The following is a 24,405-nucleotide window of genomic DNA, read 5'->3' on the forward strand; positions in this document are numbered from 1 at the left end:
GTAATTCTTGAAACAGAAAAATACCAAACATTCTCTGGTTACCCTTTCTTTTTCTTATCATCCTATATGGTAATACATTATGTACTGGCCTGATGGTTGTACAAAACCAGCAATTGATGAGGGCTTTAGTAAATTGTGCTTATGAGCAAACTTGTTCTGTCGGATACTTCCAACCATCTCTCTTTATCTGAGTATTTTTTTTTAAATCAACTAACACTGTAAGCAAACCAAATTAGGACTTGGCGTGATCACTCTGCCTTTAAGACACCAGTTGTCCTGTCATTGGGCACATAGTTCCATGATACAGGGCAGGTATCAAACATCTTGAATAACTTACCACAGCTCATTTAACCCCAGAGTGACTCCGTGACGTTGAGATCAGGGCTCTGTGGAGGCCAGACCACGTGTTCCACCACTGCTGGCTCTTCTTGTCTGTGAAGATAATTCATTATGACACCGGATGTTTGTGGTCATTGACAGCCTGCACAATAAATTTGCAAATCAGTGATGTAGCATTCTATGTAGGCTTAATCTAGCTAGTTACAAGAAGGTCAAATGTATGGATTAAAAAAAAAAAAACAGAAAAAAAAGAAGTATTTCTGTTGTTCTACGGCAGGATACAGAAGCACTTTGAACTTTTGCCCTGTTGGGGAAATTTCTGTTAAAGCAGTTTCCGACTGTCTCTCTTTGAAGGCTGCTGGTCTATTTTTGCTTCATCTATCCCAAAGCCGGTAAATGTTTTCTCTGCCGATGTGTATTCCATTAAACTCCCTTTAAACAGACGCGCGTCCGCTCCACCGTTCCAGGTGTGATGCCTTCACACCTCCGCTGGCCTGCAGACGTCTGAAGTTGCTGCGCGGCTGCTACAGTGCCAGTCGGCGCTGATGGTTGCTCTATTCACACATTCATACAACATTAGCTTTGATCGCGGGAGGATTTAAATGCAACGAGCACTCGGGTCGCGTACTCAGTAAATCGCTGGAGGTAAAACGTGGAGGATCATGTCTTCAGTTCATGGGAATGTGCGCGTCGGGGAATTGAATCACTTCCAAATGTATCACGAAGGGCCCATGCAGATGAACGCCGCGGTGAATACAGGTTCGTGGTCGGAAGCCTCATCTCAAAACTAACCTTTTTTTTTTTTTTTTTTTTACGACTTGCCTGCAAAGCAACTGGTTCTCTGCGTAATTTACGCACCAGGTTAGTGGCATGTTTCTACTACAATATCCTCTCCGCCCTTTGTTTTCAGATTATGGCACTTCAGATGTTTCAAACTACTTCAACTCAACTAACTCTGGTCAGAGGGCGGACAAATGCGTAGCAATACTGACCCACAGGAGAAAGAGGACCAATTTCACGCAGCAGCAGATTGAGCTGCTGGAGAAAGTTTACTCGGACACTAAATATCCTGACATCTACCTACGAGAGAGAGTGGAGGCTCTAACGGGGCTACCGGAGTCCAGGATACAGGTAATGTCAGCTTCAAAGGACACGTTTTCACTGATTAGTTCGGAAGTGGTAAATGTTAAGAGGATGGACACAGTCACCTGAAAAACAAATAACCAGATTTATGGAGCAGAATGTGACCAAATTGACGTTCAGGTGTTCCCACGGTTTCCTTGCTTTATGAATTTCAGGTGTGGTTTCAGAACCGAAGGGCCAAGTCTCGTCGCCAAGTTGGCTCATCGGTGTCTATGAAGGTACCCAGCACGTCGGCAGCTGTTCCTTTTAGCCAACCCCAGGGCATGATGGGAGCCAAGAAAGGTAATTAATCATCCTGCTTACTTTGTGTCCACACTTTTCTCAGTGTTTCTTGCGTTTCAGAACTAACTGCTTCTTTGCTCTTTTTGCTTTTTTCTTCCAGTTTATGACAACAGCCACTGCAGTGCAGAGGTACATAGGATAGGAGGTTATGCACCACAGGGCAGTTTCCAGCCTACGATGCAGCAAAGCACAGAGGATGCCCACAGGACCAGCCATCCCACCAAACCCAGTGGATACGACCACACGTCCGTCTCTTGCATCTACGAAAAGGAAGGAGCCAGCGTGAAGCCTGAGCAGATGCAGCGACCCAAGCTGCGTGTTACCATCCCGAGCTGTAGCGTCCAGCTCTATGCCCAGGAGAACGAGCAGCATCCGAATATGGAGGCCAACATCGCTGGCAACGAGGCTGCAAAAAGTCTGATGGAGTATGACAATTTCCCGCCAAACAAAACCATTGGACCGGAGATGAAAGTTGCGATTCCTCCCATCCCGACTGAGAATAATTTCAACAGCTCATCGCCCAAGGATAATGGATGCCAAGTACAGTATCCACAAGTGAGGGCCGGACAGGACGGGTTCAGTCCCTTCTCCCTGATCCATACGGCGGAGGCACAGGACTTTACCGACTCCGACTCCGAGTGGGAGAAGGAGGCCATGGCCAACTTTGGTGGCTTTATGTGACGTGTTATAACAGCTAATGTTAAGCAGCTAAATGTATCATAAGAAGTGGGAAAATGTGTACTTACTGGAATAATAGTAATTAAACTGTTGTATGGAAAACAAAAAAATAAAAAAAAATGGTATGTGTGGACTGTCTTCATTAATAAAAAATGTAAAAAGACTTGACAAACACTGCTTTGCAATATTGTTTAATATAAAAAGACAGAACAATTTATATACAATTGCCCTGAGGCACTCTCATATACAACTTTACAAAACTGAAAAAGGAGATTCTCTAGGAAAGAACTGTTTTTTTTTCAGGGTTACGTCCGGGATGCAGGCTTAGTGTGGGGTTGCAGCAACAGCCATGCCAAATGTGGAAATGCTAAGATCTTAGGGAGTAAAAGGCATCAAAACCCCAGAGTTCTCCTTTATAAAAATACCAAAATCTCTTTTCAGTGCACACAAAATTACAAAAGCCATTTCTGAATACAGAGCAGAAATGTTGACAATAGTCCTAATAATCAGAGATATTGTACAATTATCTACAATAAACAATTTTATAAAACATTCTTTAGCTTCCCCTGTGCTTACCATCAGTGGAGCAACAGAACACAACACTAACAAGGGGAAAATAGCAAAATATTGTTCCAGAACCATACACACCTACTCAAAAATTTATAAATATGGACTATAAAAACTGTTAGAATCAATGTTTGGCACATGAAACCAATAAATAACAATTTGAGAGTTTGGAGATGGGGACTGTGGCGATAGCTAAAGACTCTTTCAGGCTTGTGTTCAGTTGGGTGCACAAACATTTTCATACAATAAAATGGGTGGGTAAAATATCTGACATCACTCCTTCCCCTCCTCCCCTCCCTCCCCCTCTTCAGATCAAACCTTCAGGAACTCGGAACAGTTTCATCGGGACATCCAAATACAGATTGTATGATGGCGAGCCACAACATCAACATGAGCCTTTTTTTTTTTCTTTCTTTCTTTCCCTTCTTTTTTTTTTTTTTTTTTTTTTGTCTTTTCACAGTTCAGGTGAAAGCACCATTTCCAAAGACAACATCGACGTACCACGCTTCTGTATGTGTGCATGCACCCGTGTGTGGTGGGGACGATGCAGGTGCTCAGACTGCATTGGTGTTGTTGGCAGCGAATGCATGCAGGTTGCCCAGCTGACTAAGGCCACTCTGGATGTGTGCCACATGGATCTCAACGTTATTCTGGAAGCAGCTGGAAAACCAGAGGAGAAAAATAACAAGTCATAATAAATAATGGACAATAAAAAGGAAATAATATTGCTCATTTAAAAAAAAAAAAAAAAAAAAATACACACAAAACTATGAAAAAGTCACTCTCTTGGTTCGGCTAGAGTAGAGCAGGACTGCAGAGGATCAGATGGAAACACTTCGGGGTCAATTACCTGAGGTTGGAGGGATCAATCGATGCCTTGATGTCATTAAGAGAGTCTGTTAGCGATTTAAACTCAAATGAATTTAAATCTCCACCATCTGCCAGACACTGAAACAAGCCAGGAGAACAAATAAATAACAGCTAATCAAATCATGAATGCATTATACACTGTAAAGTTGTGTGTAAATAAAAAGGTGCGTCGTAAACACTGACAATAACACACTATTGCTGCCAACCTCTTTAAACGTGTGCCTCACGTTGCACTGGGGATGGACCCGATTAGACGTGATTTTATAATTGCCATAAAAATAGAGAATTAATTCACCTACAAGAAGCCGACAGCAGCCGAGTGTTTCTATATCTTCTAACCTTGATCTGTAGGAGCAGAGCGGTGAGTCGGGAGATGAGGTGTGTGAGGCCGGGGTTCGTCACACTCTGCTGTCCGTCCTTCAGCGAGTTGCTCAGCTGCACCATCTGCTGGGCCTCTTCTTCGCAGCGCCGCCTCAGCTCTGTGGGATGGTCAGCAGGAACCATGCCCTGATCCGGAGCGAGCTGGACAGATGGACGTCAGTGATTTGACGACCTCGTACTTTTTTGTTGTTGTTGCTCGTGAGGCCATAAAATGTTGCAGGTATAAAGTGTGCACGTGTACTCGGCTGTACAATCAGGGACAACAATTACGAACGGGCCTGAAGTGCGTCTTTTGACTTACATCACAGCAGAACTGCTGAACTTCATGAAGCACCTTGTTCAGATCTTTATTGAGCTGCTCCAGCTCAAGCACCGTGGTAGCATATCTCTTCTGGAAGTCGAGGTCAATCGGCATCGAGTACGACTTCTGAACACAAACACGCAAACGAAGGGAAGTTAGGCTTTATGTTTGCAACCCGGAGGCTTTTCATGTGTTTTGAAGCACTGATGTGATGACTGTACCAGTTTCTCAGCCTCTGTGTTCATTTCTTTTAAGTGCTTGATGTGCTCTTTCTTGATCATGAGGATTTTGGACAGTCTTGTCTGGTAATGAAAGAAAAGAAGAAAAAAAAACAGGACAGAGAATTTGGTAGAGTGAAGTTTTATGATGTCACCTTCTACATTTTCATTTGACAGGAAGTACTTACTACTTGGACCAGGAATTTAACAGGAAATCCTCCCAGTGTATCTCCCTCAGCACCAGGCAGTTTGTTCCTCCATGGTGACTGGTTGATAAGAGGGTCATTGTCCTGGTATTTCCAACAAAGAGCAGTGGAATCAATTATCTTCATGTAGAAGAAGAGATATGCAACTTTTCTCATCACTTTTTGTTTTGTAGTTGTAGTATGATGCTCCCTATTGAAACACTGACAGTTTGTCATTTGATTAATTTCGTAACAGAAGCTCAAACCAATCCAGTTGTTTTTAGTTTTTTCTTAATGAGTATTTTTTTAGTCCTTATTAAGACAGCACAGTAAAGACAGACAGAATACATATACATGTAGAAAAGGGAGCACGGAAATGACATGCAGCAAAGGTCATGTCAGCTGTTCGATCTCTTCTTCGGGTATTATAGCCTGTGTGGTATGCACCCAAATTACTCATCCATCGGGCGGCCCCCCAATTCAGTTGTTAATACCAGAAGTTTATACTCCCCCTTAAAAGGCAAAATCCAGTTTGCTGTCATGTTTGAAAGACTTCTATTGTAGAAAAACTCTCTCTGTGATGATCCCAACCACAACGTTGTCTATACTTTTTCATACCTGCATTTATAATTTGCTTCATCTGTAAACTGTATAACATGTTGAACAAAACCATCTCTGCCAAAGCAGCTGTTTGAGTAAATAAACCAAAAAGCAGATTTGAACCAACACTGAGAATTATTTACAAGTGTCAGACCCCGGTTCGTAAGGCGGTAAATGTGATGCACGTCTGTCATTAGACGTGGGTTCACCATACCATGTGGACAGGAGTTGTAGTGGACGGGTAGGGCGCTCTGGGCGGAGTCATGAGGTTCTGCATGTAGCGTGTCGACCGATGCTTCTGAGCGAAGGCTGAAATGGGCATGGTCTCATTGGGTTCGTTGCTCTGGAAAACACAATTATAATCACATGTTAAAGAGTGTGATCTGAAATTCCTTTAGTACAGCAACTGTCAGGTTTTTTGGGTTTTTTTGTGTGCGTGAAGGAGGCAAAAACACACAGACAGTGAAACGTTTTCATTACATGCACACAGCAAGTAAACGTGAAGCTCACCAGGACTTCGTAATCAGGCACAGTGTGTGTTCCCAGGCCACTGCGGTCAAAGGTGACACGATAGGTGGCAGCACTGGTGTCCACTGCATCAATCTGCCCCGTGAAAAGCCCGTCATGCACGCCTCTGAGTCGAGCTGTCAAACAAAGACAAGATACTTCTTCACTTTTCCTCAAATTACTAGATAGAAAAAAAAACAAAAATTCTTCAGGCCTGGATCCGGTGTTATACAGCCATCTTGAAATTTGAGAATAAATTCTGACTTGCATTGAAGTCATCTCTTCAGTGGGACATCCCTACTTTCTCCTTTCAGGTTCTTTATCTGTTAGTCTTGCTAATGAATAACGTGCAGTCACAGTTTAGGTCTTTCAGTACAACTTTGTTAACTGCTGAGGACATTGTCCAGACAGTATTTGTTTCCAAGCGCTGCACTCGTTGCCTTCGGTTGCTTGTAGTTTTGTCATCAACCCAGAAATGAAAATTTGTCAAATGATTTAACTATTATGACAACAAACACCCGACAAGGAGCAATTAAAACAGTGTGTCATCTTACCGGTGACTTTGGTTCCTATGATGAGAGGCAGAGGGATTTCATCAGGAAGGTCTTTGCAGTTTGACACGTCAGACAGTTTTCTTTGCTGCAGCAGGCGCATTTTCTGCCGCTTCTGTCTCAGCGCTGTTCGCTCCTCAGAAAAGAATGCTGATGAACACCTGGAAGGAGCAACGGAGCACAGCACTGTAATACCAGCTCTTCCCCGTGTTCCTACACTTTAAGTCTCTAAGGAAACAATTATGAAAACCATTTCAAGTACTTAAAAAAAACAAAAAAAAACCAAGATGAATAAAAAGGGTGGGTAGCCCTAAAGTGTAAAGATCACAACGTACCGTCGAGGTTTCCCCATCAGCCTCCTGATTGTTCCCCACTCCACTCTTGTCAGCTTTCTGGTTTTCAGGTTGGGGAAAGACTCCTTGAGACACAGGCAGAACTCATTGTCACCCTCAAAAAGAGGTCTGGAAGAAAATAAAAGGGAAAATTGGTTTAGAGAGAACCGCATTTTTCATTTTAAATAACTCAATTGCAGCTCGTGAGAACGTTTATTAAGCTTCTGGAAGTCCAGGCACGTCAAACATCATCAAAGTGACCTTGAGTCACTGTAGTAATGGTCAAACTTGTACTATGTAAAAGTACAAACATGTTACTGGGGTTTAAAAAGCTTTGTTATAGACAGAAGTTAAAGTGAATGATGATGTATCAGCTTTGAGTCGAACTCTCGGCACTGACTGTACCAGATGTAATGATGAGCTCAGACCACGTATGTGCAAGTAGCTTTATGTTTTGTCTCTTTAATTTGGGTGAACCTATTGAAAATTATTTTCTGCTGAAGCTGAAAGTGGGACTTTACCTGTCAATGTTGGAATAGAACCATTCATAGATGCACCATTTGTGAGCTTTGGGTAGCTTCAGGAGGTTTCTTAATCTCAGCCCGATTTTCTGGGATGCCTTCTTATCTGGTGTCACCACATTAGAAAACTTCTGGAAAAGAAAACCATGAAAACAAACGTCATTCCACATACGGATACACGTGTTTGTGAACACAACAAATGCAAAATTATTCTTCCACTATGTAGGGCAGCTTGAAAAAAACTTTGGAGGTTTCGTCATGTTGGCGACGTTCACATTTAATTTGTGAGCACAGGACAGACAGCATTATGTCGTTCAGTTTTACTCCATAATTGAACAATTTAGCAGCCTCACTGCTAAAGTGAGTCACTGAGTGACTCGGATTTGAAGCGTTTCAGAGTTGTTTTTTCTTCTGCTCATGAAAATATAACATCTGTAACACTGGAAGACTCTGACCACAACCTTCTAGTAAATAAAGCAACATGTCAGCATCACAATATGGCTTTAGTTCGTTTGAGAGACAGAGAGGATTTTCCTTGCATAAGCTTGACATTATAACTAGTTCACGTCAGAAAAATCCGACAAAACAGTGCCAACATAATAATAAATGACCAAATTATTGTAGCAAGACATCCTCTTCAGCACGTAGAGCATCAGGTCACCCTGAAGTTACAAGAACTTGAAACCACAGATTTACAGATAAACCCTCAAAAGCTTTCACATCATAAAACTCATCCGAATAAAAAAAACATAAACTCCCCTTTCAAGCTTGGGTCTCTCTCTCTCTCTCTCTCTCTCTGTCTGTCTGTCTGTCAATCTCCCTCTCTCCCTCTCTCCCTCTCTGCTACATTATGTTCCAGCATCTATCAAATGTAATGCAGGTGGTAGACTCAGTGACAAGTTCATCTTCACTGTTGAACGCCTCCTTGAAAACACTCACACCCGTTACAGCTCACGATTTCTGGGGCCAAAACAAGCTCCATGAGGTGACGCTGTACTGTATGTCAAACATGACCTCTGCAAACCATCTTCAGAAGCAACGTGAGAGGAGGAAAACACCAATTATGATCTCTTTTCCTGATATAACACTTTCATGGTGTGTCGGCTTCACCTGTGGGGTTGTGGTGACCCGCTGGCTCCTCCGAGGTGATCTGGAAGAGAGACGCTGTTGAGGCGACTCATCTTCATCCCGAAACAAACGGCTCCTCTTTGAACTCCGTGTGGGCTGGAACAACAAATGTAGTTTCTAAATCGTAGCAATAATTCATACCAGGCCTCAGTAATAACAGGGGGCCATTATGGTATGGTCATAACAGAAAAAGAACAGATGAAACAATTATGATTAATGATTTGATTAGGACACCGGGGCCTTTCCTGTTATGGCACACCAAAATATCTACTGAGAAAAGGTCTATTTAATGGAGTGCAAAGACATTAGTGCAGAGGACAACAATTAAAACCACATTAGTTGCCTTCTGCATTCAGAACAAAATTTCTAATCAATACAATGCTGCAGATACACACCAGATTCAAGCAATGTAAATGAAGTATTCTAAGGACATAATCAGAAAAATATGCGCAAATAACATTTTTTACATTCGGGATAGTTTATGTCACGTTTAGATGAGCACCACAGACGCAGTGGAGAATGACATTACCCATTAGTATTTTCTGTGGAGATGAAAATATCAACTCAAGCACATCGCCACATGTTCCTCTGGAACATTTTGTACACTGCGTGCTTAAGTGGGACATGTGGAAGCACCGTAATCCCAAACTGTGCCACAAAAAGTTAATTTCAGTGAAAAAAATTCATACAAAAACACAGATTTGCACTCGACACAGTACAAAAACAAGGTGCTTGCGAAATGCACTTCCGTTAAAATCCATATTTCCACATCACACTGGTTTAAAACAACTTAATAAAGTCATAAATAAAACTATTTAGCTGAAAAGTAAAATTGAAAAGAAAGCTCTTATTAAACTGTGTTGATAAGGTAAGCACTGAGAAGTGACCGTACGGTCAACATCAATAACACGTCCATATTAGACAATAATCACAACCGAGTAAATGAACAGTGACCTTAAATTATTCACATCTATGAAGAATGAAGCAGTTTTAAATACTCTCTCCGTTATATTTATAAAAGGTTGTTGTTTTTTTCTCGTGTGCTTTGTGAACATTCGACAATTGCGCTTCTTAAACACATCATCGCCAACTTCTTATCGAACTCGTGCATTTAAGATTTAAAACGTGACGTTGCCCGACGTCTCTTACCGTGTCCATCGTGACAGAGGTATGCCGTCCCCTGGTGTTGTGGGCTCTCGGGAAGCTGTTTTTTTCATTCAGCGTGTTGGACAAACTGCCCTCTGTAAAACGACAACGTGCACAATAACGTAAACAAACACCAGACACCGAGACCCCAGTTCTTTTGAATTTGACCACCGAAGCCCCGGACAGGATATTTTCCTTTCCTTGAACGACCAATAAACACAAACGATTATTTCCACTGTGACTGCATTAGTCACAAATTCACAGTGAACCAACACACACACATCAGGATCATCCTGATCACAACAGTATTTCAGTACAAACCAGATCCACAGCTCACGTACCTTTCAGACTGACAAGTGCCTCTGCCGAGGAGCCTGAAGGGGGGACAAAAGGGACAAGTTGGGCTGCATCAAGAAAAGAGTATAAAACTACACACAACGCTGTTAAAAAAAAAAAGTCTATTCAGCGCCGTCACTCGGGTCAGAAAGGTAAACAGGCCCGTGTTGTTCAGCCTATCGGATCATCTCCGAGACGGTCCTTTAACAACAAGCCGGGTGGGTTCACCGGTTCGCCGGTTCACCGGGGGTTAGACGCGGCTAGGCTTGGGCCTTTTTTTTTTTTTTTTTTTTTTTACCCCCCCCTCCTCTCCCGGTAAACCGAGCTGTCAAAAAAAAGCACGGGTGTAACCTCAGCTGAACTGATCCGTGTCCTCCTCCTCCTCCTCCAAAAAACAACAAACAAACAAACAACAGCTAAACACAAGCTAACGTAAACAAAGCGTCACGACCCCGGACGTAACCGTACAACGTTAAACCGGGGCGCTAACGGACGTTTAAAAAAATAAAAAAATAATAAGTGGGGGGGGGGGAAGGAAAAAAAAAAAAAAGTGTCACGGAAAACTATACAAAACTACGTCCCCGCAAAACGGATAGCTAGCTGGGAGCTAGCGACGTTACACGCCGGGGCTTCTTTTTTTTTTTGTTGTTGTCGTTGCTAAGGTTAGCCGCCGTTAGCTCGCAGCTAAGCTAACGTGGTTTGTTTACCCGGTTGGGCTGAAGTTACTCGTCCAACTCCGTTAGCTTCAGGTTAGCTCCGCCGTGCTAACACCGGTGTGTCTCTTTCTCTCGAGCCGCAAATGGCTTCGCGAGTTCGGACCCGAAACTTACAAAAATACCCGCGACACATTTTGGACGGAGATACTAGTTCCATCTCCGGTTATTTCTTTTTTTTTTTAATCGCTTTTTGTTGTTGTCTGCGGGTTTTTTGTTTACGATGCCCTCCTCCTCCTCCTCCTCTCCCACACACACACAAAAAAACAACTCCTCGGATTCGTGTTGTTACTCACTCTCGTCTAACAGCTGGTCCATCTCCGCCATCTTGAATTAGCCGCGCCGCTTTTTCAAAGACCTTGTCAAAATGCATTCTGGGTCGGGACGCTCGTCTGGAGGGCGATTTGAGAAATAAAATAAATAATAATAATAATAATAAAAAAATTAAAAAAAAATCGTATAATTTAACAAAGGGAGGGCCGGAGAATCGCTTTGTGTAATTTACTCGTATACACAAATGCTATAAATTCAACTTTACTCTTTTAGGTAAAAACCCTTTCAAAATAAAAAAATAAATAAATAAAAAAAAACGTCCATTGTTTCAGAGGGCACTTATTTCACATATTTCATTTTTCTTCAGTTTTACTCATCGTTCAATATTTTCTTTTAGAAGCAGATTGTTTTACCTGCAATTATATACATCTTGCGGGTGAAATAATTTATCGTGAGCACTGAAGCATCAGTGTGTCAGCAGCGTATTACTGTTGTAGTACTTTATATCCAGTTTTAAAGGGACACCAGTTTAACCTGAGGGGGGAAAAAAAAAATAAAGATGATCCACAAAACTGTTTTCAGTTTTTGACTTTTTCTCAGATTTTTACTGGATAAGTAAAGTACAAGTACCTCAACATTGTACTAAGTGCTTGAGTAAATATACAGTGTGTAGTTACTTTCCACCATTGCTTAAAAGGTCCAACTTCAGATCAAAGGCTGATGTCTTCAGCAGAACTGTTGTAGCCCACCAGCTCCTGGATCTGCAGCTATCTCTGACCTTTGACCTTACCACCAATGCTAAAGAAAGAGAAAGCCTTCAAAGAAATAAATCAATCATTTACTCAGTATGAAAAACTTGTCATGCAGATTGACATTTAAAATAGATGTGCAGCACATGAGAATAAAATGACTGACAGATGTTTAGGGATGCCTTTTATTTATTTATTTTTTTTCGGGATATTTTATTTTGTTTGAGGTAAGCAAGAAAAAGACTAGGAAAAGTTGTAACGCATAGCATGGCAGTTGTCTTTTACAGAATACTTCGCATAAACAGTTACCACATTATTTTTTTTTCCAGCAAGAAGACTGCTTGAGACACAAACAACAAAACAAATATATACATGTCAAACCTTGTACAGTATCTTCATACCCAACATTCTACAAAATGTGCATCGATGTGCATCGTATCCGAGCAAAAATAGAAACACTGGTTAGTTTGTCTGCAGATTGGTTATTCACAACTTAAAAGTCCTTTAAACTTGCAGTACTACACCTCATTAACTACAGGTTTATTAAAGAATGACAGAAAAAGATCCTTTACATATTTAAGATCAACATTTGAGACAGAACTAAAATTCTCTGAACCTTTCTATGCCCTGTAATATGAAACGCTTCAACTACTGCACTGAGTTGTGACTTTCCAGTCTTATGAGCAAGTCAGAAGTAGGTAAGTAAGTAGACCTGATGCATTACTAAGGAAGACTACCTGCTAATAAACCTGATGAAAAATCAGTAAAGTGACTTGAGATTTCCAATGACCGTTGTAAAGCATGTTTTAGCATCACTCCTTTGCCAAACATGTTCTGTTGCAGAGACCGAAGGCCTGGAGGCAATAGTGGTCTTGTCTTTTCACACTGAAGAGGGTTTCGGACACGGCTCCTCTCACCACAGGGATGTCTGGTAGTTAAACTTGATCTTCAGCAGGTACTTCATGTTTATCTGCGCTACATCGTACACAATGTACCTGGAGGAGCAGTGGTTAAGGGAAACAAAAGGATAATATGAAAGAAGCGATCTGAGGTTAGAGATTATTATTTTGATAATATCAATGTTGTGTGTGTTGTGAAGAAATCTGGTCCTGACAATTTGAATTCACCACCACTGTACACCAAACCTTCAACTACTGGTCTTCTTTACCTCGTCATTAGCTACCAGTCTAAACTGGGTTGGTGGTTCAATCCCCAGCTCCTCCTGTCCATATGACTAAGTGTCCTTGGGCAAGACACTGAATCCCAAAATGCTATGACCGCTTACCATTGGGGTGTGAATAAATTCCTGCAGCTCACATGGTAACTCAGCCTCATTAGTGAGTGAATATGTGCGCGAATGGAAAAACAGTGTAAAAACGCTTTGAGACCGCTAAGGTGATAACGTGCTATACAAGTGCAGAACATTTACTGTTTATGTCAGGTATGAAACATCGGGCTGCCCTGGATATTTAATGATCACATGGTCAGAAAACAACCTTCCTATGACAGGATGAGTTTTCTGAATATTAGCACAGATGTCCACATCCCAGACACTGAACCCCAAGTTGGCCTCGATGGCAGGTGAACATGGCAGCTCTGACACCATTGGTGTATGAATGGTTGACGAATACGCCAACATTTGTAAAGCAAAACCTGAAAAGGTAAAAATGAGCTAGATAAGAGCAGTGCGTTTACCTTGTAATAGCAACATCAGGCCTAAATTCTGACTATATACCAGAACTTGGCAGGAAATTGCCAATGGCAGTAGTTAAATTATACTTAAATCATTCACTTTTTGACTGTACATATTTATAAACCACGACTAAATAATTAATGATATTGCCAACCAGTAAAAATGTGGGGCCATTAAGCAAAATTATCATCATATTCATAAAGAAGGAGATTAATATGAAAGGATACTCGTTGTACAGTAGACTTGTGTCATCAATGTTAGTGTGGGTTCCTTTTCCCAGAGGCACTTGCACGCCGTCTAAAGTGACAGCAGCGTTTGGATCGGGAGCAGTTCTGCCCAAACCTGGAAAGAAAAAAAGAAAACATTTTATTCAACCAAAATTTGAAGAAGAGCACGAACAAAACCTGCATACAAATCAGAAACACCTGAAATGCCAAATATCCTGCCATAACAATGACATACCTATTATATACATGTATGTTTTTTCATGAAAGTACTTTCTTTCATCTTTCATCATTCGCATTTATGTAGCAGAGCACAATCAAATATAAATCAAAACAAAAGACAGGGACACACAAGATATAGTACTGTTGGAATAGAAAACGTATCACTATCTAAAATATTCAACCCAAATTCAATTCTAATTTTCTCACCTTTAACACTGTGCTTGCCCTTCGGTACTTTTGTAATGTGGGAGGCTTTCTTCAGTTCATGCCTGCATTAAAGAAAAAAAAAAAAAAGAGTACCATGCATAATCTCATACAATCACAACAACATTTTCAAGTTTGACACTTTTCTTTCAAATTCAGATTGTCACTCACATGTTGCCCAGGGCAACCTCGGCCAGCAGTAAGAGGCCTACGGGGTCAGACTGCGAGGTGTGACAGTAGTTTGCACTCTTGGACACCATGTCGGCAAAGTACACACCTTTGCCGAACATGTAACCAGTCTGGAAGGAGAGAAGGAAAACATTTACGTAATCCAGGACTCGACAGGACAAAAGGTGGGTATTTATTGAAGAGGTGGTGTTCCTCTGTTATATAAAACAAATAGAGGTGAAGCTTTTAGTTCAATCAGCTTGAACTCAACCTGGTAAAGGACACTCACCACTGGGGCCTCTGGAGGGGCGATACGGAGACCCTGAGACAGAATACCAGCGTAGTTGGTGGTGCGGGAGCCGTGCCACAACAGCTGCCGATTGTGCAGCTCCTCAAAGGGACGGAACCGCTGGTGCTCTCCCTCTCTGACAATTTTAAAGATCTAAAAGACAGAAAACATATCAGCAGACACAGTGAGAGCACAATCAAAGCAGGACAACAAAGATAAGTTATTATGAATTAAGATTTCTGCAAACTCATCATTCGAAACGTAATTTAATGACGCAGTTGTCCCCCTGAAACTGTTTTCCCGAACAAAGACTTACCTCTTGCACTTCCAGTGTGTAGGTGTTGTGTGTAGCAGCGTGGGTGTTCTTAACGTATTGCGTGATGACCTCGGCCTCATTTGTCGTCTTGTCAACAACCTGTGAGATAACAAACTTATCAAATGCTCCTTTTTATACAATGACAAAACATTACTTGAAACGTTAGTTAAGGCGCTAAACTCTTTACCTCGATCTTGGTTTTGAGTTTCTCGTAGTTGATGTCGATGGGGTCACTTTCATTGTCCTGGGCTCCTCCTCTCAGCAAGCTGTACGCCACTTCAATGTCCAGCAGGTTGTCCAACATCTGAACTTTAGCCTGGGCAGTGACGAACGTGATGTATTTAACTAGTTAATAAGTTAATCAAAAAAAACGGCACAGCAGTGAGAAGATTTTTTTAATTTTTATTTTTTTAACCTGAATGTAGTCGAGGGTGTTGAGTAGTGGAGGTTTCTTCATGCCAAAGTCGTGAGGTATCAGGGTGTAGAAGCGGTTGGAGAGGTCCAGTATCCGCGCTTCAGGCACACGATCTGACACAGCCTGCAATAAAAACATGACAGATGCAGACAAAGCGTTGAATATTGAATGTTGAATATAGGGTAGAACGTAAGCCGGTCCAACCACCGGTACAGAAGAACCACCGGTTATCATGTCAGAATTTCATCGCGAGCCAAATGTGTTTGTTGAAATAAATACACCAGAGTCCTATGAAGAGGAATCTCAACAGACAGATGAACACAGAGACAACCCTCTGAGTGCTTGTTGATAACCGACCTGCTGTACATCAGTGAGGAGAGAGTAGGCACTCTGGATCTGCCTCTTACTCAGCTTGCCGAGAGGCATCTTCTGAAGGTCGATCTGAAGACAGACAGGGGAAATGAGCTTGTCAGTATAAAAATAATGTCCGCTTATTTTAACACTATTTCTCATTTGCAGAAAAAAGCTAATTATTGTGCTGTTAAAATAAAATGGTAGGACTCGCAATGTATTTTCTTTTCAAAACAAAAGATTTTCTACTGAAGCGGTGATGACACGTGGGCTTTCCCTTTAAATTGGTTAGTTTAATATACTTTGGGAAATTCATTTTGTGTCTGTGCAGTTGTCAGACAAATTCACCAACAGCAGAAGACTTTATAATCAAAAACAAGCAGTGCTCCACAGTATTATACATCATTTTCCAAAACGACATCAACCAACTACCAGGTACAGCAAAATGTGAGTGATACAACTGTCATATCACAACAATTTGTTGATGGAACCAATACTTGATAAACCCAACAAAACCTTCGCAGAGGGGTAAAAAAATAAATAATAATTCTGCCTCCTGATTCTTCATTGTAATTGAGTGACTTAAAATATGGTCTCCAGAATTTCAATTTCAAAAAAGTATCCCAATAATTATTTTATTACATTGTATGTATTTATGAAAGCTCACCAACAACAGTTCTGTACATCTCCAAAAGAAGTGACATGACCTGTTGCTATTTGTTCCTCTTTCAGAAAACCAATTTAAAAAAAAAAAAAAAAAAAAAAGATTCAAGGAAGCAGAGAAAAATTGCAAACTATGATAAACAGAAGAAACCAAACCCGGCCTGGAAATTTGTGTTCTTTGAACAATTAACCACAGTCTCACCTCAAACTCTACCATGGCCTTCTTCATGCTCTCCACATCAAAGATAATTTTGATTAGTTCCTGCACAGGTTTGGCCAGCTTGGACTTTGCGCCAGCGGTGGCTGTCAGCCTCTTCACTGCCTCCTCGTCCTGCCCCAAAACAGCAAAATTACAACTGAAATCAAAACCCAAAATGTACTGTGGGAGTTCTGCTTCCGAGTTTAGTGCAGGTTGGTGTGTACCTGTCCGTAGTCGATCTCCAGCGGGTAGAACTTATTGGGATATTTGGTGAAGTTGGACGAGCTCCAGTCGTTGCCCGTCTTCTCCTTGTACACAACCAGGAAATTATCCACGGCAGAGTTCTTGTCATGGCATTTGTCCAGCTTGTTGCCTCCGATGGTGGTACCAACTCTGCCCCATGACCGGAACACCCAGTACCTACAAGTAAATGACAGATGAGCAGTGGAGGACATACGCGAGTCAGACTGGGGACAGAGATAATATTTCAACAAACAGTACAACTGAGAGAGTTGGTATCAAAAAGAAGTGTGAATACCGTTTCTGTACGTCATCCTCCAGCAGCTGCAGTTTATAGTAGGAGTTAGTTCCTCTGACGATGTCCACGAGACCCAGGGTCGCGCTGTACATCTTCCCACTCTGCTCCAGGACGTGGGCACTGTTCTCCAGGCCTGTGAGTATCAAAGCCGATCACAGTCAGCAGGGGGAAACAATGACGGACATGACGTTCTCAGTTCACTGTACTCATGACTACCTGAGTCTGGATCCACAGCAGCTCCACCTTTGACTGTGAGTTTCATCTTCTTGGCTTTGCTACTACCTGTGACGGCAAAGATGCAATTTTTTTTATGATGTTGTACTCCATAAATACATAAACCTAGATCACCTTTCTAAAACCTGGTATTCAAATAGGTATTAATAAACGCCATCGCAACATTCGGTGCCTTCGTAACTGCTAACCACAGTGAGAAGTGGACCTCACCTTCCTCCTCCTTCACCCTCCCTGTGCTCTTAGCTGCCAGCGCTCCAGACTTGGAGGCCACAGACGGAGCCTGAGCTTCGACCTTCACCTCGGCACCCCAAGGTGAGATGGCGTGCAGGGAGACCAGTTCCTGGAGGGCTTTGCCTGAAGACTTGATGTCCGTGAGGAAATCCTCAGAGACCACACGCACGCCAGCCTCCCTCACTTCCTCCATCTTCTTGCTCATCTTCTCTACCTCCTCTGTGAAAACAAGGTGACAAAGATTGGGTTGGAAGTTGGAAATGTCACATTATATTCTCCAGTGTTGAGAGATTAAGTTCTTCAATGTAACCGTTACCGTCCCCTGCTTTAATTCCTGCTTAACTGAGTGGGTACTCACTCTTGGTGCTGATGCAGAAAGAGGCCTTATTGGCTGTGCTTGTAACTTTTCCACCCATCTCCTCTACAGCAGCCTTCAGGTCGTCTTTGTTCTTACTCAGCTTCCCCACAGCCAACAGCTTCATACCAGTGAGAGGTTTATCTATAAAACAAAATATACAGACATAAGACCAAGTTGTTTTTCAGTAACAACACTCAATGGAAACTTTTCGTTATTTATTGTTCACATTGCACTGACAACGTTGTGTTCATTAAAAAAATATTTCGCCATTAAGTATTTTAATTGTTCCAATATTCAGATGTGATTGTATATTTAATGCATTCGTTGAATCAACTCACAAGATCGGCATATAGGGAGGACATAAAATACACAGTGGACATAAATGTACTGTAATATTTGCAGGATATTAACCCACCTGAAGGTGCTCCCTCTGGCAGCAGTTCAGTCGGCGCGCTGGATGCACTCGCCAAAGGTTCGACTTTGGCTGTTGTCGGGGTTTGGGTGGGAGCCACTTTGGGGTAAACCCTGTCCTGTCGCTTGAACTTGAATTTTTTCAGGAAGGGGACTTCATGGAATTCCTGAAATGACAAGTCGTGAAAGTTAGTGCTGACCGGTAAATCCTATTGGCTTTGCGATATCAATACATGTAATGAAGACAGCCTGAAACACAATATACAAGAAACATCATTATGTACACCTGCCACGCCACGCTCAGCATGTGAACATTGGGACTTTTCAGATAAAATGAAAAGTCAAATAGAGCATCATAGTAATATTACATATATGTTATCGTACATTGCAGATTTTTTATCTTGCAGGCTTAATTCAAATTTAAAGCACAGTGTCAGCTGCAACTCAAAGCAGACAGTCGTTTTCATATAAATAGCCGAATCCTCCTTCCTGCTCATTGAAGATGACTTCCACGTAAAGAGTTTTCTAAAAGGAGCCTGGTGAAATGAGGTGACCCACCTTGGGGATGACCCAGTCTTTGCGTATCGGGGTTGCGGTTTTGAACACACACTTAGTCCAGGCTGAGATGTCCCCTGTACAGTAGTAAGCATCGCCCTTAAACACCAGCTGGCCCTTGCACTCCTTACAGGCCTCAAGGGCACCGAAGGCCATGCCGTCAGCCAGACTGTCGACGAGCTGTCAGTAAAACAACACGTCATTAAACAGAAAAACTGGAACACGCTGCATTGTTATCTTTGAGTTTCATAAAAAGACTCAATTCATGTGCAGCAATACAAATAATTTGCTTTCATATATTGTGAAATCATATTGCACACATTCATCTGAATTAGCAATAATACATTAAGACACACAATCCTCTTTTACAGCCCTAATATGAATATATACAGACGTGACCTCAGACAACCCGATTCTTCAAATCATACACAGAAAATATACCAGAAAACTCCAGCTTAACGTGTCTGGGTCTTAATCATTTAGATAACAGAGGATATTCAGATCAATAAATTATGAAATGAGCTTCTCTTGCATTGGACTCTCCGGACGGAACTTCCTGTCCATTTGCAATCAGCAGCTCCTTCATATCGTTGGTTGAACAATATTTCCTCAGCTTGTCCTTGAGCCCCCAAATCAGCTGACTTTGACTCTGCAGATACAACGCAAACCAACGTATTACCAAACGTAATATTATGTTTTTATTCCAAAATGTGAAACGAAACAGAATAAAAGTACCTTCAGCTGCTCTTCCAGCTTTTTCTTCTCATCCTCTTGTTCTTTCTTCTGTTTCTTCGATACTCCATCAACCTCATCGGGTTTACGTTTCCTGTAAGCGTAAAATACAAGTTCAGAAAAGGTCTCCTCCAAACTTCAGCTGTTTTTCTTTTAGTAATTCAGCAGGGGCAAAAAAAACCATCCAAATTAACTTCCTAAATGAGGCGCGAAGGGACACGGGACGACAGTTAAGATGAGCAGCAAACAAGCCGGAATCTGACACCTTTATTCATTAAGCAAAATCATCCGGGTCCCATCAGTTAATGGGCAGACACGAACACAAGCCGGTACATGTCTGCACAATCCCAGGTGTCAGTGACGGCGTCACACACTCTGCCCTGACAGGAAAAATGTATTGGTGCCCCCCCGTGAGACTGGACACTGGACACACACATGTGAGCTAATGACCATCCAGAGCACTCAGTCGCTCTCTGAGCCGTTTCTGTGCTAAAAAAAATAAATAAATACAAACAAGACAAACATCTCTCATCAGACAGCAGCTGATGGAAGGGAAGAAGGGGGAAGATATAAAACAGCCTCCTACAGGGTTGTCCAAACAAGAGTGATTTTCTGTGTTAGGACGACACCGGTTGACTTTCTTAGCTGATTGAATGAGAACACTTTTATTAATGGAAGTAGACTGGTGAGAAATGTACTGCTGGAATACGTTTCATCTTCAGACAGAGTAATTCAGCTCGACTTCTAACTGGAATCTGATTTCTCTCCTTAGGACAACGATGGCGAAGATGTCTCTACACCTCTACAGTTTCAACTCCTCCCGTCGGTTTTCCACTTCCCGACAACTTTTCCAGAACTTTTCAACACCTCTTTCCTCCAATGTCTTCTCCTCTTCACTTTCCCCGTCACCTCCACCTACCGACTTGGTGATTCCCCTCAACGTGGCGTACATGGCGGCCGAGCTCGTCATCGCCTTTCTCTCTACTGCTGGCAATTTACTGGTGTGCGCCGCTGTGGGCCTCAACCGCAAACTACGCACCGTCACCAACTACTTCCTGGTGTCGCTCGCGGCCGCCGACATCTGCGTGGGCGCGATCGCCATTCCCTGCGCCATCCTGACGGACATCGGCTTACCGCGTCACAATCTCTACCTGTGTCTGCTCATGCTCAGCGTCTTGATCATGTTCACCCAGAGCTCCATCTTCAGCCTGCTGGCAGTGGCTGTGGAGCGCTACGTTGCCATCTTCAAGCCCTTCCGTTACCAGGTCCTGATGACGCCTCGCAACGCCGCGCTGGTGATCCTCGCCACATGGCTGCTGGCCTTCCTCATCGGGCTTGTGCCTTTGATGGGCTGGCACAAGACGCCGCCCGATTCAGGCTACTGTTTCTTTGTCCTGGTGGTGGACATGGCCTACATGGTCTACTTCAACTTCTTTGCCTGCGTGCTCGCACCCCTGGTGATCATGTTCCTCATCTACGCCCGGATCTTTGTGGCGGTCAAGCGGCAGGTGCGCCGCATTGCGTCGGAGCAGAGCGGCAGAGGGGAGGGACGGACGAGGGCCGCAGCCAGCATGCGGAGGGAGATGAAGACGGCCACGTCTCTCTTTCTGGTTCTTTTCCTTTTCACCATCTGCTGGATCCCGCTTCACGCAATCAACTGCTTCATGCTGCTCTGTCCACACTGCCCTGTGCCACTGGAGCTGCTGCTCGCCGCCATCATCCTGTCGCATGCAAACTCTGCTGTCAACCCCTTCCTATATGCATATACCATGACAGCTTTCAGGGACACGTTCAAGGCCATTTTCTTGTGCAGCGGGACGGTGGGAGACAGAGAGGCTTCAAACGGGGCCAACGGTGGTGATGACCGACGTGAACATCCGACCAGACCACGCCTGTGATCCCTGAACAACATTCAAAAACCAACATTATCCCTTCTTCTTTGTCTCACCCTTCAGATTTGACGGTAGGAAGTCTCTTCTTCAGCTCGTCCTTGTCTTCGGCCCGCAGTGCGTTGAACCCCTTCAGCTGGGCGGCGCTGTATTCAGGCTTGAAGACCAGCTCCTCCCTGCGGCTCACGAAACACGCTGTGTGGTACCAGCGGTCGATCAGACCCAGCTGGGGCTTCTCAGGGTCCACAGTTTTCTTGGACACACGAATCTGGTCCTGAAGGAGAATCCAGAGGGTCACAGACGTTAAATATTTATCGCTAAATGTATAGTATTTTACACAGGTTACTCTTAAATATGAACAACAGTTTTTCTGTGTGACACTAAAAGTGGCTGCAAACCTTTTCTATTTTCTGCTCACAGCCTTTGCATGTGCTGCGGTTGGACTTGGCATATTCCACTGCAAAGTCATTCAGCGTCTTCTCGCCTTTAGCTCCACTCTTCTGGTCCCCTTTTCCTGCCAGAGAGGTGTGCAATTTTAAAAGTCGACTGATTGAACTTGATCCAGCAATAAAAAAATATGCTACATAAGTCTGGAAATGCAACCAAGATGATGTTGAACATTTTGTCTGACAAGTCAAAACCCTGTTTTCTAACCAACGGGGTGATATGAAAAACAACAACAACAAAAAAAAACTTCACCACCGAGAAGCTAAAACGAAGGAATGTTTAGCCATTTTGCTTGAAGAATGACTTACATGATAAGTTGACAGATATTTATCTTTAAGCTCAGTGACAGATTCAACTCTGTCTAAATAAGTCTAATAATAAGACCGTGATACAGCTGCACCTACAGTGAGATCACCAGGAAGCTTTTTTTTTTTTTTTTAATCATATATGACCGTGAGACATTATAGTGTGCAGAGATGTTTGTTTTCTATGATTCATGTTTGTTTTTCCACTGATAAAAGAAAGTCAATAACCCCTGTAAATGTAGACAAGACAAGTGAGCAGGAAATAATAATTCTCATATCATAAAGATATTCCCAATTATGGGAGAACTGACTTTATGATTGTCAACTGCTGCTGCAGTATACGTTTGGATGGTGATGTGCATCTCTACGTCTGTTTGCGGAATCAATATTTACCCAATCGCTAAATAAGAAGACACCATTGAGTTGACAGTGCCTCTAATTATGAATGTGAAATGTCATAAGTCATGTTTGCTTATAATAACTGAGGGTCAACAAGCTTGAGCTGACATTAAATTAATTCATTGGATATGAGAGAGCCTAACATGAGTCAAATCTGTGAGGTTGAGGCACTGACCTCCTGCAGCTCCACCGCTTTCAATGGCCTTTTTGACCTTCTCCTGGTCGTCCCAGCGCAGGTCGGAGTAGCCGGCAATGTCAGCGGTGGACTGAGCTGCAGCTCGCTGCCAGAAGCAGGAGAAGTGGTGCCAGTGGGGGACCTTCCCATCGAACATGGGCGACTGGAGGACAAACAACAAACAAAGCAGACTCAAAGTGAACAGTATGTTTGGAGTGATGCAGTGGTGACGCAAGAACCTTATCCGCTAATATATTTCTGCTGATATGACCAGCCAATAAAATAACACCTTAATTATAACGAAATGCAAGAGCATGAAAGTAAGTGCAACAATATGTCTGCTGTGTGGAGTTTTTATTTTTTTTATTTTAAATGTCTGTAGTGGACAACGAAGTTGCTCGTTGCAATGACCGCTCAGTGTTGTTCATGCAAAGAGAAGCCAGATCACAGTCCTTCAACACTAGAAATTGATCTTTTGCAATATCATGTTATTTGTAAAAAAAAAAAAAGTTCTGTCTGACAAAATAAAGTCCAACGTGTGACGGGTCCTTGCGTGACACAATAAATAACTAATGAAAAAAGAATGAAACATACTTCGAGATGTCAAATACAGGTTCTCAATACATATTAAAACATTTCCTTTTGTAACGGGGTCATTGATAAAATGCTTATAATCAATAAAGTGATTAAACTGTCCTTTACCCCCCCCCCCCCCCTGCTGACTCCAGCTCCGTCCATTAGAGGGAACAGTGATTGGAAATCTGGAGCTCCTCCACAGGCCATGAATAAGGAGTCTGACTGCGCAGACACATAAAACAGGTTCCTCACGGATGACTTCCAGCAGCAGCTTTTACGCACGGTTGTGATTTCGCCTCCTGAGGTCGATGATCAGCTGGAGCCTCCACGCAATAAATGCATTGAATAATTAATCGATACGAATCATTTTGGGGAGACTCAAAAGGCAGGATTGTAAGACTGGGGGGGTCAATCAGAGACGGGCTCGGCGGCTCTTTGTGAACAAGATTCAATGAGCAACGGTCAGCCATTGAAATGCTAACTAGGGCCTAACTTAGCGCAACAGAAACCACACTGTTCACGACATTTTCCGTGTTCTCCACTCGGGTGCTAAACATTTACTAAATCTGCTCATACGGCCACGTGATCCGGAGGAAGAAAACTCTGGCAGTAAGCCGGCGGACACAGCAGGTTTCCTCGGATGGACAGGCTCCAGACGTCGCTGCGTTATACCTGCACCATGATGGCCATCCTCAGCGAGTCTTTGGCGATGTTTTCTTTGCATTTCTTGCACGAGGCGCGGCCGCTCTTGGCGTATTCCGCCTTGTACAGCTTGTCCTCCTGAGAATCTGCCATAGTTCTTTTGATGTTAAAGCCAAACGAAATGAGCAGCTGACAGCGAGGAGAACTTTTTGCGGATGAGAAGGAGCCACAACAATCAGCGCACGCACAGGCTGAGAAGCGAAGCCCCGCGTGCGTCCGCGGCACCAAAGAGAAGACGACGCGGTGAAGAGGTCTCACTCGGTTGCTGTTTTCCAGACACCAACACGAC

General features: G+C 42.9%; 4 protein-coding genes across 5 annotated transcripts; 2 read left to right on the forward strand and 2 right to left on the reverse strand.

The window, feature by feature from the left end:
• Positions 1 to 1,052: 1,052 nt before the first annotated feature.
• Positions 1,053 to 2,445, forward strand: mixl1 (Mix paired-like homeobox). The gene is made up of 4 exons (XM_069158763.1): positions 1,053 to 1,098; positions 1,250 to 1,470; positions 1,638 to 1,764; positions 1,865 to 2,445. Exons 1-4 carry the CDS (start codon positions 1,053 to 1,055, stop codon positions 2,443 to 2,445), a joined length of 975 nt encoding a protein of 324 aa, XP_069014864.1.
• Positions 2,446 to 2,617: 172 nt separating this feature from the next.
• Positions 2,618 to 11,162, reverse strand: lin9 (lin-9 DREAM MuvB core complex component). Of its 2 annotated transcripts, none has more exons than XM_069158259.1 (15): positions 11,095 to 11,162; positions 10,091 to 10,123; positions 9,753 to 9,844; positions 8,586 to 8,699; positions 7,476 to 7,606; positions 6,958 to 7,083; positions 6,626 to 6,783; positions 6,075 to 6,208; positions 5,779 to 5,907; positions 4,968 to 5,069; positions 4,783 to 4,863; positions 4,562 to 4,687; positions 4,219 to 4,401; positions 3,860 to 3,957; positions 2,618 to 3,669 (listed from the first exon to the last, which is right to left on the reverse strand). In XM_069158259.1, the coding sequence occupies exons 1-15, from the start codon at positions 11,123 to 11,125 to the stop codon at positions 3,564 to 3,566; spliced, it is 1,644 nt and encodes a 547-aa protein (XP_069014360.1). In that variant the 5' UTR covers positions 11,126 to 11,162; the 3' UTR covers positions 2,618 to 3,563. The 2 variants fall into 2 exon arrangements, with proteins under 2 accessions (XP_069014360.1, XP_069014361.1); XM_069158260.1 differs by lacking the exon at positions 11,095 to 11,162 and adding an exon at positions 10,793 to 11,080.
• An 829-nt stretch (positions 11,163 to 11,991) lies between these two features.
• parp1 (poly (ADP-ribose) polymerase 1) lies at positions 11,992 to 24,315 on the reverse strand. Its single transcript, XM_069158263.1, has 23 exons — positions 24,087 to 24,315; positions 22,839 to 23,001; positions 21,911 to 22,026; positions 21,572 to 21,786; positions 19,627 to 19,717; positions 19,424 to 19,540; positions 18,895 to 19,071; positions 18,341 to 18,503; positions 17,926 to 18,066; positions 17,547 to 17,786; positions 17,319 to 17,384; positions 17,103 to 17,235; positions 16,789 to 16,984; positions 16,568 to 16,696; positions 15,709 to 15,792; positions 15,352 to 15,474; positions 15,124 to 15,252; positions 14,937 to 15,035; positions 14,621 to 14,773; positions 14,335 to 14,462; positions 14,167 to 14,228; positions 13,741 to 13,855; positions 11,992 to 12,815 (listed from the first exon to the last, which is right to left on the reverse strand). The coding sequence occupies exons 1-23, from the start codon at positions 24,207 to 24,209 to the stop codon at positions 12,734 to 12,736; spliced, it is 3,045 nt and encodes a 1,014-aa protein (XP_069014364.1). The 5' UTR covers positions 24,210 to 24,315; the 3' UTR covers positions 11,992 to 12,733.
• Positions 20,547 to 21,521, forward strand: adorb1a (adenosine receptor B1a). Its single transcript, XM_069158700.1, has one exon. It carries the CDS (start codon positions 20,574 to 20,576, stop codon positions 21,519 to 21,521), a length of 948 nt encoding a protein of 315 aa, XP_069014801.1. The 5' UTR covers positions 20,547 to 20,573.
• Positions 24,316 to 24,405: the final 90 nt, after the last annotated feature.

The sequence above is a fragment of the Embiotoca jacksoni genome, unplaced genomic scaffold, assembly GCF_022577435.1.
Source record: "Embiotoca jacksoni isolate LCO1_2020_lvr unplaced genomic scaffold, fEmbJac1.0.p SCAF_23, whole genome shotgun sequence".
Lineage (NCBI taxonomy): Eukaryota > Metazoa > Chordata > Actinopteri > Embiotocidae > Embiotoca > Embiotoca jacksoni.

Excerpts from the sequence above, each read along its gene's own strand:
- parp1 (XM_069158263.1), bottom strand. The coding sequence starts at position 24,209 with ATGGCAGATTCTCAGGAGGACAAGCTGTACAAGGCGGAATACGCCAAG. Across the intron at positions 19,541-19,626 it reads AGCTGGAAGAGCAGCTGAAG|AGTCAAAGTCAGCTGATTTG; the intron begins GTACTTTTATTC and ends TTGTATCTGCAG. Across the intron at positions 16,985-17,102 it reads GAGGATGACGTACAGAAACG|GTACTGGGTGTTCCGGTCAT; the intron begins GTATTCACACTT and ends ATTTACTTGTAG.
- adorb1a (XM_069158700.1), top strand. The coding sequence starts at position 20,574 with ATGGCGGCCGAGCTCGTCATCGCCTTTCTCTCTACTGCTGGCAATTTA.
- lin9 (XM_069158259.1), bottom strand. The coding sequence starts at position 11,125 with ATGGCGGAGATGGACCAGCTGTTAGACGAGA. Across the intron at positions 8,700-9,752 it reads CCTCTGTCACGATGGACACG|CCCACACGGAGTTCAAAGAG; the intron begins GTAAGAGACGTC and ends TTGTTGTTCCAG. Across the intron at positions 5,908-6,074 it reads TGCCTGATTACGAAGTCCTG|AGCAACGAACCCAATGAGAC; the intron begins GTGAGCTTCACG and ends TGTGTTTTCCAG.
- mixl1 (XM_069158763.1), top strand. The coding sequence starts at position 1,053 with ATGTATCACGAAGGGCCCATGCAGATGAACGCCGCGGTGAATACAG. Across the intron at positions 1,099-1,249 it reads GAACGCCGCGGTGAATACAG|ATTATGGCACTTCAGATGTT; the intron begins GTTCGTGGTCGG and ends CTTTGTTTTCAG. Across the intron at positions 1,471-1,637 it reads TACCGGAGTCCAGGATACAG|GTGTGGTTTCAGAACCGAAG; the intron begins GTAATGTCAGCT and ends TATGAATTTCAG.